At 43.3% G+C, this 14404-nt stretch overlaps 1 protein-coding gene across 1 annotated transcript in view; it reads right to left on the minus strand.

The window, feature by feature from the left end:
• Window positions 1-14404, minus strand: part of LOC108932189 (kin of IRRE-like protein 3) — a 58507-nt gene that overhangs the window by 29592 nt on the left and 14511 nt on the right. Inside the window, exons 3-4 of the mRNA XM_029255688.1 lie at window positions 10008-10165; window positions 3050-3200 (exon numbers count right to left, since the gene is read on the minus strand). Coding sequence (XP_029111521.1) covers window positions 3050-3200; window positions 10008-10165 — 309 coding nt within the window. The remainder of the gene's footprint in view (window positions 1-3049; window positions 3201-10007; window positions 10166-14404) is intronic.

A 14404-nucleotide genomic window follows, 5' to 3' on the forward strand; every position in this document is an offset into this window, starting at 1 on the left:
CAGGAGACCATTCAACTGCCCTGTTTGTAGAACATATGCTCAAGTACAGAGCAAATACATAGGATTAATAGTCTAAAAGCCACACCCCCCTTTTCAAATGTCATTCCTTATTTGGTCACTATGTGAATTGCTTATCTAAATGCTAATTGTCTTGACCCAGGTCAGTTAAGTCCATATTTCCCCCATGGCAGGAAAAATCAAGCCTGCTGGGTTTTCAGTGATGAAATAAAGAGAACTTTAGACTTGTCTTCCAAAATGCATATAGTTTTCTTAGTTTCTGCATAAACGAAATGCACAGGAGGCTGTTTAGGTGGTTTTAATTTGGAACTCAGTTTTTTTTTTTTGCATGAAAACAGCGTTAAAATATTCCAACTGGTGCTCAATCCAAGTGCCATTAATTATATCTGTTGTCACTCATGTTGCAGAGCAGTGCCTATTGCAGGATTTTACACAACCTGGGTGACAAAAAAGTCCACTTATTTACCGTTTTTTTTTGCACAGACACGTGTCATTGATGTGGTATCAAATTTTACAACCTTGGAACTGCAACATTTGTGCAATGTACAAACCGTTGCACAAGAGTCAACGGCTTCCCCCAAAAAACAGCACCTCCATTATTGCGAGTTTATTATATTCGGTATCACCTACAATACATTTTACATTTGCGAATTTATCAGACCGAGGATGTTTGTTGCCTTCCAATGAATTCATTTGTGTATGGATGTCTTTCTGTGAGTTTCTGAGAGTGTATACTGATGGAATGTGTAACTTGCTTGCAAAGTTGACTTGAGGATCAGTCCAAATGTCATGCAGGTGTTCTGTTGTCTCTATAGAGCACGACTGTGCATTTGCCTTTCTTATGATGAGGAGGACTCGGGGCAGGAGGGGATTGCATAGACAGCCAACGCATAAAAAAAGGAAAGAAAAAAAACATTTTCTCCACCCCAGTGAGTGCACGATGGATTATTTTGTTTTCCTGGCTCTCTGTAAACGGAACCTGGCACAATTTTTCATTTCTTCCTATGAAACTTCTAAAGAGAGGCAACATCGGTTAATTCCATTTGCCCACAATAGGGTGGGGTGCTGGAAGGGGGTGGAAAGCGGAATGAGAATTACGTGAAAGAGGAAGCTGCCGATGAGCTTGTTGCCACTTTATTAAACCGCTGAGAGTGCACTGGACTACTCAGGAATGAGGGCTCCTTCAAGTTTTCTTGGAGTTCAGTACACTGCACTGCCAACTTACCCCGACCCCCGCACACTCACAGCACAAACCCGCAATCTCAGCGGTGCACAGGTCCCATCCGTCTCCACACAGCACCAGAGCCGAGACAGCTGTCTCTCATCAATATTAACTGTGCTGTGACCGCGGCCCCCTATGGGGGGAGGTGGGTTCTGGGGTGTGGTGGGGAAACGTGTGTTGGGGGCTACAGTCCTCAGTGTTCCCGATGAGGGTGTGCGCAGACCCCCTCCACCTTGCCACTTGCCACCCGCCCGCATCACTTATTTATGGAACACCTGTTCCCCTTGTAAACAGCGAAACCAGAGAGCGATAGTTGGCTCAGCACTCCGCCAAACTGCTTCCCGTGCCTCGCTCCTGCGCTTCCCTTTGTGTTCCGACACGAAGGGAGACGAGCTCATTTAGCCTGATGCGGTGCTCACTGGGAGCTGAACCCAGCGGCGCCAGCCAAGGGTGGTAACAACGTTCTAAACGCTCATTATGCTCCTTACAGAATACAGTTCCTTTTCCTGCCCTGAAGGATACTCTTTCTCAACACCACTGAGGTTGGAGGGAATTAAAAAAAAACTGTGCCATCATTATGACTTCATCTCCCAGCAGCCCCTGTTTACAGATACGGGAGTGGCGTAATCAAATCGGGGAGCGCTAGGGAGTTATCTAATTAATATCAAGCTCAATTAAATCATAGTTCAATTATGTTTTCATTTCTCTCTGCAGCTTAATTAAAGTTTGGATCGCAGTGTGGGCCACAGTCGCTGTTATGAAGCTCGTCCAGTTTCCTGCCTGGGGGCAAAGATGGAGGATTAAAAAAGTAATAAGTAAATCGATTCAAAGTAATTCAAGAGAGAGAATTCCTGGTAGCAAGGAAAGTTTGCTCCTGGAGGAGAAGGAACAATGGTTAATCATTTGTTACACCTTTGCCCCCCTGTTTTCAGTAGTATGTACTGGAGGTTCACTATGCGTATGTAAAAAGAATGGAGCCGTCAATGGTAATGGATCTCTAAATAGCATTTTCTGCTTTATTAGTCATACTTAATAGCTTGGAAGGGACCATGAATGATGCAAAGTCCCTTTTGTTCGAAAGCCTTCACTTTTGCGGCGAGTGCCTTTTTGATCGAAAAAGATTTTCTGACAATTGGAGCCGAAGGTATTTTACAAAGCGAGCTTATTTTCTCTGTTTTGCAGAGGGCTGTAAAAAGCTTTCGTGCAAAAGATTGATCGCGGCGGAGAGAAAATAAAGGAGGGGAGGAAGTGAGTGCGACGCGCAGGAGAGACCGTTTAACAAATATGCCCGTTCATGGTAAACAGGGCATGCCCACTTGCTTTTCATTCCACTGAACAAAAAAAAGCTTTTTTTTCTTTTTAACATTTTTTTCACGGTGAAATGCTGGTCTTGATATATACACATTTGGCAGTCAAAAAGCCACTCTGTGGTTTGCACAATTGAATCTGCAGTTTGACTGCCAGGATTAGCAAAACCAATAAGCAAGAGTTACATATTTAAGAGGCCACATAGAGTGCACTATTAAGAGAGGCTGCACAGTTGTAAATGGTGCTTGGAAATACCAGGTGCCTGCTAGAAAGGCTGAAATAATAATATTGGCTTTAATGGAACTATTAAAAGATTTTATTATTAATAGATAGTTTCATTTGTTAAAATTTTCATGTAGTGTTTTTGAAAGCTAATTGGTGTGATTGCAGCACAGTTGCAACCATTATCAAGGCTGCAATAAGATTTTAATAGCTAGGATTTGGCATCATTTTGGGACCAACGAGAGGACTAAGTGTAGAGGGGAGGTGGGGCATACTCACGCTGGATGTCAATGGTGATGCTTGTCTCTTTGCCATTGGGTACTGCCTTGTTGGAGGCCCTACAGATGATCTGCTGACCGGTCTCAATGTTGGTGGCAGAAAGGTAGAGGGTGCTGACAGTGCTCTCCCGCCTTCCATCTCGAAGAAGCGTCTGGGATAGGTACCAAACACAAAGTGGAAATTTTGAGAGGGACCTATTACAAGTAGAACTCTTTATCAACAATGTGGACTAGAATTTATTTAGAGGCATCTTCCTGAATTCCTTCCAGGCGGAACGGGTCCACCCAGTGGCTAGAGGTCCATAAATGATGACCCCTCCTTGGCCACAGTCTGGTTCCACAAGCTGATCGATCTGAAAATCTCCTCAAACCTCTTCCCAGAGGGGTCCAGGAGGCCCTGGATTGTCAAAAATCTCGTTTGTGTGACACAGAGGAAATCAAACCTCTTTTTAGGCCTTCTCATGCTGCACTGGTGAGCCCTTGAAGCCTTGATGGTATCCCCCAGAAACATTCATAAAGAGTCCAGTCCACTCTCACCTTGGTGCTGAGGGTGCATCCGGGAGATTCCTAACCAGGATTCTGCAGACCACGGTCATCCACGAGAACAAATTGGCCCTATGCAGGCAGTAGGTGTTAAATTCATTCGACCAACAAACCCTGGCCCAAAGTGGTCCAATGCATTAAAAAAAAGCAAAAACTTGTGGACAACCACAGGATCAACAGGGGGATCTGCAGACACCTTGAAACCAAAGTCTTTGAGCTTGTTATAGATACTCTACACCACTCCATTACATAAAACATAACCCTCCAAAGTTCAGTGGTGGTTCTCTCCCATACAGATTAAAACTGTGGAAATAAATATAGTTACAAAACATCTTTATCCTGGCTTATCGAAATGTAAAGCACAGCAAAATACCACAACAGAAAGCCACCGACACATGATCATTGTTATTTTCATGCTTAGCCAGAGAATTTTGCATGGAACAAGATACAGTGCAACATCAAACCCTTTACAGGTCTAAATATTTTTACTAAGCCTGTTCGAATTAAGTTCAGTTCTTTACAAGGGCAGGGTGGAGAAGGGTGAAAAGCTTGTTCATCAACTGTGGTTTTCAATGGGGATTCAAATCTGGCTCTGTGCTGAGTTTGCATATTTTAACCTGTGTTTGTGAGATTCCTCTCATAGCCCAAAGAGATTCCTGGAAGAAGGCAATGGTGAACCAGCTTCAACCCCTCCTGTGCAAACCATGCAAGTGGTCGCCCTGAGATGAGTGAGTCAGTGGCACTTACACCACCGTTCTCAGTAGGACTATAGCAGGGCCCCTGAGAGCAAGTCTGCCTACAGCCTTAAAGTTCAATCATATATTTAACCCTGACCTCTTGTTCTACTCTGTTATGGTAACAAAATACATTTAATATGATATCGTGTCTGACTATGAATTTGCATTTCCCAGTCAGTCTTAGGTACACAGCTTGTGCATGGATATACGCTGAATAATTCACAGGCGAAAAAAAAGGCACCACCGAACAAATTACGTTTTCAATTACATTTAATCTGGTACTTTCCTCCGATCGATATGTGGGTTTTGATTTGCGTGGGACGAAGGGTCGAGACAGTGCCCCATGCCGTTGCCTCTTGACAGGCCCATTTATTATCATCATCTCTCGGGTTTGGGGAAGGTGGTGAAAACAGAGATCCCAGCCACAGCAGAACATAAATGTTAATTGCGCTTGTCATGCCTCTGAATATCGGCAGCATGTTCCTTAATAGCAGTAATTACTGCTGCAGTTTTTTTCACTTCTCGTTTAAGCTTGAAACATAAGGAAGCCTTGCACTGCTATCCCACCTACTTTATATGAGTGCAATGATGAATGCATATTAACATGCCAAGAAGGATGCGATTATTCCAGTTGGAGGGCAAAATGTCACTTATTTTTTGGTTTGGCTATGCTGGTAGGATTTCATAAAAAGTATGTCAAGACCCTTGGCAGTTAACCATCAGCACAGCCCAGTATAATACCGCAGTGCATTACCAAAATGTCAACAATACAAAAAAGATCTAAAAAAGCAAAAAAAAAAATACAATTGGATGTATAATAGAAGTATTGAAAAGATTAATAATGAGCCAACATAAGTGTACGAGCATTAATGAAGATGCATTTCAGATCAGTGGCATCATAAGAAGCACTATTACAATAAAAAAAAATTAATAAATTCTGTAAATGGTGTTATGAACAGTCCAGTGGCACATTTTACAGATAGGAACATTAACAATTTATCAATTTATTTTAAATGGCATTTTCTTATCTTGAAGAAAGAAGTTTGTGCTTGTAGCAGAATGAATGTGACCTGTGTTTACCTACCAAACTGATAGATAGCAGCAAAGGGCATCCAAACTTGACAGAATTATGGGACTGATTTTATTAAAGTAGCCGAAGAGTTTACAGCCAGTGTGTACTATTCATCATTGTCGGTCTTACACAATTTTAATTTTAATTTTTGATAGCTGCATCAGAAACTTTAACAGAACTAGCCCTGCAAATGAATCTAGGAATGCCTCTATCATTAAGCTTTTTGTATTGTGACTTACTGTTAAAAAATACCTTGCCAGTAAATAAATTTATGGTAGTACCTCCCAGTTATCTCTGCAGGTTGAGGAGCCGCTGAATAGGGGGAAAATCGACCTTCCACGTGTGATCGTAAAATGTTTGCTTTTTTTGCACAGCAAAAAAGTGCAGCCTCACTGTGCCGCCTTGTGTAGCCTAACTGTGCCCATAAATCTGCTGCTTCTTCCGTACTGTCAATATAAAGATTTAGTTCAAAGCAGGGGCTTAATAATTCAAAGCATTAGACGTGTCTCACCACTACCAGCCATACATTCTTTACTTTCTTGTTACCTAACAAGCTGCCCCATGGAGATTTACCAGTGTAGCCCAGTGCATGGAAGCAGTATTATAACAGACATTAGTGGATGATTGATAGCATAAATAAATCTCCATGTTTCCAGTAATCATAAAAACAGGAGTGCCAGCCCTAAACACTCTCACTGCCCACAGAGCAATGCTGTCATTCTCTTTATTTTGTAGGGTGCTGCCCTTGTATGCGTTTTTAAATTCCAAGATTATCTCCAAGATTAGTTGCTAGTTGTCAGTTAAGTAGCAGGAAGGCAGTTCATGTCAAATGTGTTCCCTGTAGTTCAAAGAAGGGTCCCCTGTCAGCTAACTTCAGACTTCTGAGGGCAACGGGAGAAATATTTTCAAAATGTTTTTGAAATATTAATTCAACAATTTTGTCATCAAGTCAGAATATTGAACTGTCTGTGATTCGAAAGGAATAACCTCCTTAACATGCTACAAAGGTTGCGTCGTTAAAAATTTACAAGCCAGATGGATTCGTTCGTCCTGCCAAAGGCCTCTTGCCGTATATTATTAAAAAGGATTCAAAGTACATTTTTCCCCTTCTTCTCGTTTCCTCTCGATTTGCATCCTGCCGATCCGACTCTGCGGTAAACGATCCTGCAGGTTTGAAAGATCCAGTGACACGCTTCTCGTGAAGCCTGGCCCATACCCTCCAAAGCAGAACGTATTAGCTGTCAGCCTGGGGATGTGTCAATGTAATATCCTTTCTGACACCGTCAGGATTGTTTCTCTCATTGTTCCGGACCTGTCTGGAGTCATTAATCTTGCATGGGTCCAATATGGCGTGGAACTCACACATGGCCTGATGGCCCATCTCAAAATAACCCGGAATCACAAAAACGGATAATTTCTCATATTCAAGCCTCGAGCGGCTGTTCCTCCCTATGGAAGAGAATGCATGGAAAGTGGCGCACAAGACGTGGAAGGGGGGAGCAGTGGTGCTGATCCGCAATATAAACAGATGGGAAAACAGACCAAGAGGTGGGGTGTTATTGGAAAAACGGGTAAACCCAGGACAATAATAGTCTCTGCTAGACTGCCAATGATTTGCGGTGCAGAACGCAGACATATGGTTTGTTAAGTGCACACTGTAAATTGGGGGAAAACGCTTCAATATTTTTTTCCTATTCATACACCGTAGTCAACATTTAATATTTTGAAATGCTGCCATATCGGACTAAAGAGAGCAGTCTGCAACCCGATTGTGGTAAAAGAGTATTTATTGCTTGATTTATTGAGCGAGAGACAATTCGTCCTCCAGTTTTCTACTTGATTACCTCTTTGGATTGAGTCCAGGCCCTAACAAACAACAATGCCAGACTTAAACTTCTCAGAGTGTGTTCTACATGAACTCGATTTCATTAAGAGGAAAGGAAGGAAAGGGATGATGAAATATTCTCGAGATGGTAGCTATGCTCAACACCCTCCTCTCTGCATTGCTGAGACTTTTGAGGAGGCCTGCATCCACTCCATCCCAAGCTCTCAATTATATAGCTGAACTTATAATTTGAGGTCTCCGAGCAGCCTTAATTTTCTGCTGCTTGGATAACAAGGCTTTGATAGGATGTGTCGGATTCTTGCAAACACCGGCCAAAGCATAATCTGAAATAAAAACTGTTGGCAACCGAAAATCAATGTATCCTAGAGAGGAATAAATAGTGAAAGCTTTTGTTACCCATCAACTTGTGTTTTAAAGTAAATCCCATTATTCTGTTTGAGGGCAAAAGAAAAATTTTTCTTACTTATCTAATCTGAACACCTACAGTCCAGATTAACTTCTGCCATTTTCGCTTGCCAATTAGTTAAAAGCCTCCTTTAGCTTCTCTCAGCTCCCACTTTTAATTTGTTTTGTAAAAAGCCAGAGAGGTTAATTATCCTGAAAAGAAAAAAGAAAACACACACACACACACACACACACACACACACACACACACACACACACAACAATGGGTAAATGCAAGAAACTCATGAAAAACTTGATCCAATCAAATGGAAACTGCAAATAAGGCATATTTTAATGCAATATTCTGCTGTACTATTGGGTGCTTTACCTGTTTTCAGAGCTTGAGAAAATGTGACATCTATTATATATGTACATTTTCAAAAATTAATTAGCAAGTCATTCCAGAAGGTTTTCTTCCACCTCCTCCACACAGTGAGCACTGCTATTTAAAAGGAATCCCACTAATTATATGATATTTACTAGGATGAAGGCTGAGTCGAAAGTAATGAAACTGAGAGGCAGATAGAGAAGCAACTTTTAAGATTGTAAAAAAGAGGAGAGGAACTTATCTATGGGGAAACAGTGAGCGGAAGAGCACGTCCCCGGAACGACAGGCCAAAGGAAGAACTTAGTAGGCTGAGCCAATCAGGACTCCCATTTGCCTGTCTATCACAACAGTGACTCCGCCCACTGTCATGATTTTATTTTGTGTTTGTTATGCCTTTGCTGGCCTCCACCTTTTGATCCAAGCAACACAGACAGTCTGCATCTTTACCTGTTTAAGCTGGCACCTGTCCTATTTGGGACAGCACCTTTGCAATGTCATTGCAAACATTGTATATCTCATTTGCTCTTGTGATTTGTCTAGAAAACATCACAGTATCACGTCTGTGAAGTATGTCTAGTAATTTTTAAGACATAAAGCACGCTAGTTTCAGGATGGCTGGAGTACACAGCACTACCTGAGTTCAGCACAACCTTCTGTTCAGGATGACCCATAGCTGAGACACTTTCGCTCCTCAACATCTGCTCTCATTTGTTCTCATTATCTATAGAAGAGGGCATTTAAGGGCAGTCAATTATCCTTCCAAGTGCTCAACTTCCATTATCCAGACAAAATAATTATTTTTTAATTAAGCACTTTGGACTTTAATGGAACTGGAATGCAGATAGGAGGAGATGGCCTCTGTGAAGCCTAACTCTAATTGTTCTCCAGTGCAGTAGAAAAGCCCTGGGGTTATATTCAAAGGGAGGCATAGCTGCGACCGGCGAGGAAAAACCTCTCGGTCATTGATTTTCGGATGATACGTTGTCACGTCGCGGCTCTGACAACGGAATTTGTCTGACTCAGAAAAGGCAGGGAAGGGCCATTAATGGGATCTGACAGCATGAGTTAAAACAGTTCCTTAGAAGGGACTCAGACTCTGCTCGCTCATATGGAAATCGTACGTTGAAGTACAGGGTTAGTCACATCAAAGTTTCCTGTTCTAGAGTCAGCTAGCCCAGTATGGCTGAAAAGTGATGCTTACTCATAAACGAGGTGAAGGCAAAGCCATGGTGCCCCAAGGATCGAAGCGCGTGCGGAGACAGAGGCACTCTGGAGCGTGGTCTGTCGGGGGAGCGCTTTTCAAAGCCAACTCCTGTCACCGAGCCCCAGCCCATCAATGACAAACGAGCGCATCGCCCGAGAACACATCAATAATTGAGCGTGGTGAGTCGCGGTTGTTTCTGCCACACGTGGAGAGCGACGCGTGGGCCCCGTCCCTTGCCTCCCCACAGGAAAATTAGCGAGGGCACTCCTCACTTTTCATTTCATATGGAGGGATCTATCTTACTAAGGGAATGGCCCCAGACAGGGAAGGGAGGCAAAAAACAAGAGAGGAGATTATTTTGAGCCAATAATGGTGGCCTTATCATCACACCATCTGCTTGCTTGTGTTGCACTCTTTGCTGGGTAAGGGGTACAACCATCTCACTAAGGACTAGGAAAGGACTCTGATCTCCAGGGACCTGAGCCTAATAATCTAAAACCAGATGTTTACACAACTTCACCTGGAGGTTAGGGCTGGCTCTTTTTTTCTCATCCATGACATTAATCTCCTGTACTGAGTAACAGAGTGTAAAGTAATATGTGCCATGAATAGCACAAATTCAGCACATAAACACATAAATGCTAAAAATCATACAACTGCATTGGGCACTTTTATGTAGTGATTAATCTTTTGGAAACTTGTTGGGAGGACTTTGAGAATCATCTTATACTCCATCAAGCCTTTCTAGTGCCTGAATTTCTCACACTACGTGGCATGCACCTTACCTTAGAGTACATGGCCCCGTTAAGGACCTCCCCGTTGCGAATCCAAATGATGGAGGCAGCAGGCTTGGCGTTGTCAGCGTGACAGGTCAGGTTGAGGGGATCACCCGCTCGCAGGCTCACCACCGGACCCCCGCTGATCACAGGGTCGTCAGGGGGAACTGCGGAAAGAGCGAGGGAGAGGGATAGGTACGGGCATGACACTTCATCTCCTTCTCGGCCAAAAGTTGAAAAATCTGTCACATGCAAATTGGAGCGAGCGAGCTTTGCGAAGAAGAGCGAGTTTTGCGTGTGCCGTTCAGAGATCTGACAATACCTCTGGGGGTAGGAACCCAGAGCTGAGAGCTGCAGAGGGACTTAGGAGACTCGCCTGAGTGTATAACACGAACAGGCAACATCAGTGGTGGGGGATGCAAATTGGTTCCTTTGGCTTTGCACAGATGTGCCTTGTGTGCGTGGAAGCAATTGCAGTCATCTGAAGTAAAATCTGCAAGGTGTTAGCGGGTGGGGGAGGGGGCTGTGGAGGGGCTGCGGGTCACATCGAATGAGAGGCAATCTCCTAGCGAGACAGAAGTGGCAGAAAACGGCAGAGGGCAGGCTCCTGAATGGCGCTGATTACATTCTTCTCTTAAACAAGCACTGATCACCCGGGTTTTATTCAGACTTGGGTGAATTATTGATTGGCTGCGGTGCTCATTACGGGGGAAGATCTGGGGCAAGACTAAATCAAAGGCAGAGAGCAGCTGGCACATCCACCCGTGAGGAAGTTTCCATGGGGTGGGGGAGACCGGTGTATGTGCGGATTGTATAGAGAATGAGGGACAGTTGAAAGAGGGAGGGAGATGGAGTTGGATTAAGAAAAGGCTGAGAGAGAGCAGAGAAGAGATAGAATAAAAAGTACATAAAGTAGGAAGTAGATAAAGAAGGATAAATCAAAGAGCTAAATAAATGTGCAGCCATACTTAGGTGAATGACACATCCATTGTACAAATTTGTATTTATTTATGTTCTAAGTTTGGCTCAGCTTTTCACTGAAGGACTGACCCAACATTTCAATACTTTTGACATTTCGGGCTCTGAAGAAATACTCTTATGTAACTTGCTCTTTTGATGAGAAAACCTGCAAATCTTTACATTTAACCAGTCAGCTAACGTTAAAATGATAGTGCAAGCCATTCCTCACTAAATTTGGGAAAAAAACCTTCAAGGGGATGGGGGGTGCGGTGGCGCAGCAGGTTTGGCTGGGTCCTGCTCTCTGGCGGGTCTGGGGTTCGAGCCCTTCTTGGGATGGACGGGCTGTGTTGCTGGGCTAGGCTCCAGCTTGCCGCGACCCCGCTGGGGACAAGCGGTTTCAGACTGCGTGTGTGTGTGTTCAGACTTTCAATGGCAGTTCAAATCCAGAACACAAAAATAACAAGCAGGGTACAGGTATCATTGGCGATGATCAGTTTACTAGACACAGCTTTATTCGTTCATTCATTTACTTTGTTAGTGAAGTTTCAAGTGAATTACACACTAAATCTGACAAAGATAAAAGCTGATGTACATAGGTATCAAGTTAAAACAAGTGTGAATGTTAGAAGAACTTTGTGACTTGAATACAAATGTAAGGTAAGTAAATAAATAACGATTTTCTCCCTTTTTCCTTCCCGCACAAAACACTGTGCGCTTAGCTCGGCTCTGTTACACGTGAACTGTGCTCCAATTCGGACCCAGTTGCCAGCTGAAGCGCAGATCCAGTCCACTCCTAGACTCCATATGCTGCCTGTCTCACACACCTGAGTCTGTACTTACAATATTTTTAGTGTTGTTAGTCACTTCGAGGATAAACGGGATAAAAAGGCCTGGCATAAATTTAGAACACAGGCCTTCCAGTTCCACCCACGTTGCTGTCTCTCCAGAACAATCAATTAAAAAGAATCAGATTTTTTACCGGTGACACACTCCGAGAGAGGATTGGGCTGTGACGGGTGCGGGTGGAGGGTTGCTTTGTGGTTTTTGCCAAGAAGCCTATTCTCCGATTCCAGCTCAGCTCGAGTTCCTGCCGTGTCATTGAACGAAAATTGTGGTGACTCAGTGCCAGCGATTCACTGTCGCCTTGTTCCTCCACCATACCCAGCCTTTATCCCTCCTCAGATGCCTCTTTAATCACCATTTATTTAATTAATTTATTTAATTTTACTTGACATATACTTTTCACAGCTGGAGATTTTCATCTTTCTATTGATGACCCAGGGTGAAGGGCTAATTACTAACTTGCGTATAAAAATAAAACCCTGGACCTGACTTTGAGCAGGTTCCTGTCAGAAGCGCTTTTCAGCAGTGAGCATCAGATTTGAATTACAGGCAATTTTCTTCCCTTCCTCGATGTCTTTTTGTACTCTTTGTCTCTTTGAAGCTGGGCCCTGTTAGCACTGGACAGTGTATGAGGGGATGGGAGGGCTTTCATGGGAAAGATGCTTTTGACGTGTTTCCTGTCTAGTTCTCCTTTCACTCTGGAGAGCCGAACTCTCTTAAAAGGAAGTGAAGAGCTGTTTCTATCCAGCACAGATTTTAAATAAAGCCTCCCATTGACAGCCTTCTTCTCTTTGCATGCCCAAAAAAAATATGGTAAAAGAAGAGTAAGGTGACAGCTGAATAGGCAGTCTTGAGTCACCACTTGATTTCTTAAGTAGTCAGGGCTCATTTTGTAGCTGCTCTAACATTAATTAACTGTCTCCAACTGACTTTGCTATTCCATTCCATTTTTTTACTTAAAGAATAATGAATCCATTATTATTATTATTATTATTATTATTATTCCTTGCAGACAAGCAAAGATGTGTATTTCAATGCAAAAAGCAGTGTACTGTGAAATGCAGCATCACACACTCCAGCTGCCCAATGTTTGAAGCGAACTGGTTGCCAGGCATGGCTGAGTCATAGGCTCCAAGTCAATCCTCACTCGTCGAGTGTGAAGCGAAGCACAAGACAAATTACCAAGCCCAGCAGCGTCATTAATCAAATTCATCTCTGCAGAGCGGCTTGTCGAACAAAGAGATAGCGTTCACCATCAAGACTGCGCTGTGGCACAGCGTGGGGTCGCACCCGTGAGCCTGGAGTCGTAGCGTTGATATCTCAGATAAATAAGAGCCCTTATGATGAAGCAGTTCACTGAAGTGTACTCTAAGTGGGCCAATTCAGGATGAAGCAAAACTCAATTATTAATAGTACACTACATTTATATTTCAATACATCCTTGTGGTATTTTGAAATAATGAATATTCTTTAAGTGTACTGAAAACAGTGGGTTTGTTAGAGTTTAACAATTATAAGACCTTTATCACTGAAGCCAACTGAAAGTGTGCTGCTTTCTGATTTTTTTTTTTTTGAAAATGAGTGTGCAATATTTGTCCTTGTAAGGCAAGAGGAGATATTAGAATTGGAAAAGTTGTGTCAACTGGCTGAGATTGATCAGAAGGTTCTCTGTTTATGTGGCACTCCTGACTTTGAGTTCATGGCTGGACCAGATAGTGTTAAATCCTGAACCCTTTCATACAACAATACTGCGACCAAGCTGCTTGTGACCAAATGTTGAACCAGCGCTGCTGATGGTCACATTCCACACAGTGGGGGCAGGCAGCTGGATTTCCACTGGCCACTTCAGTGCTTGCGGAAAACTTTCGTGACCTTTGCAATAAAAGCAGCTAAATGTTAACTCGCAAAATGTCCACTTGCTTTACAGCAGCAAAGTGTGAAATGGCGAGCAGCTCATCCTTTACCACTGTGGTTGCATTTGCTGATGTCCAGAACATGCACACAAATTACCAGGCTGCTGCGGAGGACAAATCTACAGGCAACTACTTAAACTGCAATGAGAAGCATCATGCAACTGAGGCTCACTAGATCTGTCAGCTGCAGGTTTTTTTTTTTAATAAATAAAAAGAAAACGGGATGAGCAGGCAATAAGATAAGATTGAGAGGTCTGATTCGGCCGCCCTCCTGTTCTTTTGGGCAATTTGCATTGCTCGTGCCGCTCCCTCCCTGAATCCATGCCGTCTGGGCTGGTTAAGGCGGGGTGTGATCTGTCTGCCATGTGTCTCCGTCATCAGGATGTGCCAGAGTTGTAGCTGGGAGCTGGAGAAAACAGGCAGCTTGCGTGTGTTGCTTCAGTGCCCTGCCAATACTGGGGTCGGAAGCTCTTTAACTGCGTGTTGCCATGTGTTACAGCTTGCCCTCAGAATCTACAGCAGACATGGTTAGGAAAACCCTTTCAGCTGCAAGTCTGCTAACACGAGGAAAGGAAAATACAAATCCATTACAAGACTTTGCTGGTCAAGAAGCCCTTCTTTACCTGTTAGCTTTCTACAATAGCCTGGGACATGTTTACACCTGAGGTCCTCACAGACATTTCTAGCATG

This window comes from Scleropages formosus, chromosome 10 (genome assembly GCF_900964775.1).
Source record: "Scleropages formosus chromosome 10, fSclFor1.1, whole genome shotgun sequence".
In the NCBI taxonomy this organism is placed as follows: Eukaryota; Metazoa; Chordata; class Actinopteri; order Osteoglossiformes; family Osteoglossidae; genus Scleropages; species Scleropages formosus.